General features: G+C 49.6%; 2 protein-coding genes across 2 annotated transcripts in view; both read left to right on the forward strand.

The window, feature by feature from the left end:
• LOC105540966 (WD and tetratricopeptide repeats protein 1-like) overlaps window positions 1-1106 on the forward strand; it is a 47753-nt gene that overhangs the window by 36074 nt on the left and 10573 nt on the right. The window contains exon 6 of the mRNA XM_011981755.1: window positions 578-653. Coding sequence (XP_011837145.1) covers window positions 578-653 — 76 coding nt within the window. The remainder of the gene's footprint in view (window positions 1-577; window positions 654-1106) is intronic.
• The window catches only part of WDTC1 (WD and tetratricopeptide repeats 1), a 25557-nt gene continuing 25032 nt past the window's right edge, over window positions 582-1106 (forward strand). The window contains exon 1 of the mRNA XM_011981673.1: window positions 582-653. The gene's annotated coding sequence lies outside the window, so the exon portion shown is untranslated. The remainder of the gene's footprint in view (window positions 654-1106) is intronic.

Here is a 1106-nt window from a genome sequence, read left to right on the forward strand (position 1 = left end):
ATGACACGTGATTTTTTTTTTTTTTTTTTTTTTTTTTTTGAGGCAGGATCTCACTCTGTCACACAGGCTGGAGTGCAGTGGTGCAATCTCGGGTCACTGCAGCCTCGACATCCCAGGCTCAAATGATCCTCCCACCTCAGCCTCCTGAGTAGCTGGGACCACAGGCACATGCCACCACACCTGGCTAATTTTTGTATTTTTTGTAAAGATGGGGTTTCACCATGTTGCCAGACTGGTCTCAAACTCCTGGGCTCAAGCAACCACCCTCCTGCCTCAGCCTCCTAAAGCACTGGGATTACAGGCTATGCCACCATGCCCAGCCAAATGTGATTCTAATTAATCATAATATTTCAAGCAGGGCTTTGGGTAGATCAGATAGCCCACCCTGAATGCCAGAGCTAGGAAGATTTTCCGGCCTGAAGTTTGCTGGAAACACCTTCTAGTATAGCTTGATGGTTCTATGCTCAACACTCACTGTGTTCCAAGACCCTGGTTCTTGAGAAGCAGTCCTGGTTACTGGTTCAACCACATCTTTACCTCACAGCTTCCATCTCTTTTTTTGTCCCCTCAACTCTAGGTCTATTTGTTTGACTTGACTTACAAGCAGCGGCCATACACCTTCCTCTTACCTAGAAAATGCCACTCCTCAGGGGGTAAGTTCTCCCTTAGGGTATCTCTGCTGAGGCGGTGTAGGGGAGCTTGAGTGCATGCTACACCTGCTGAGAAGCCTGCCCTTTACTCTGGACGGTGATCCTCAAAAAGAGCAGATCTCTGAAATAACCCTGCCTATGCAGTAAGAAAGAAGATGACAATAGAGCAGAGATCTCTTAAAGAGCTTTGCATCACTGCCCTTTTTGCTTCCCTCTGGAAAGACAGGTTCCTTCCATGGCTTGGCTCTTGAGAACCTGAAGTAGTTCTCCTCTCCTTTGTATCCTGGCCCAGTGTTCTCATTGATTTCTTCCTGGGGCCTGCAGTTGATTTAGGCACATCCTCCCTCCATTCCCACCCCCAGCCCCAGCCCCAGCCCCTGCCCCAGCCCTAGCCGGAGCCCTAGCTGAGTAATGCCACAGTGAAGTTGTGTCTCTCGCCAGCCAGCAGAGGGCGCA

The sequence above is a fragment of the Mandrillus leucophaeus genome, unplaced genomic scaffold (assembly GCF_000951045.1).
Source record: "Mandrillus leucophaeus isolate KB7577 unplaced genomic scaffold, Mleu.le_1.0 Scaffold23, whole genome shotgun sequence".
In the NCBI taxonomy this organism is placed as follows: domain Eukaryota; kingdom Metazoa; phylum Chordata; class Mammalia; order Primates; family Cercopithecidae; genus Mandrillus; species Mandrillus leucophaeus.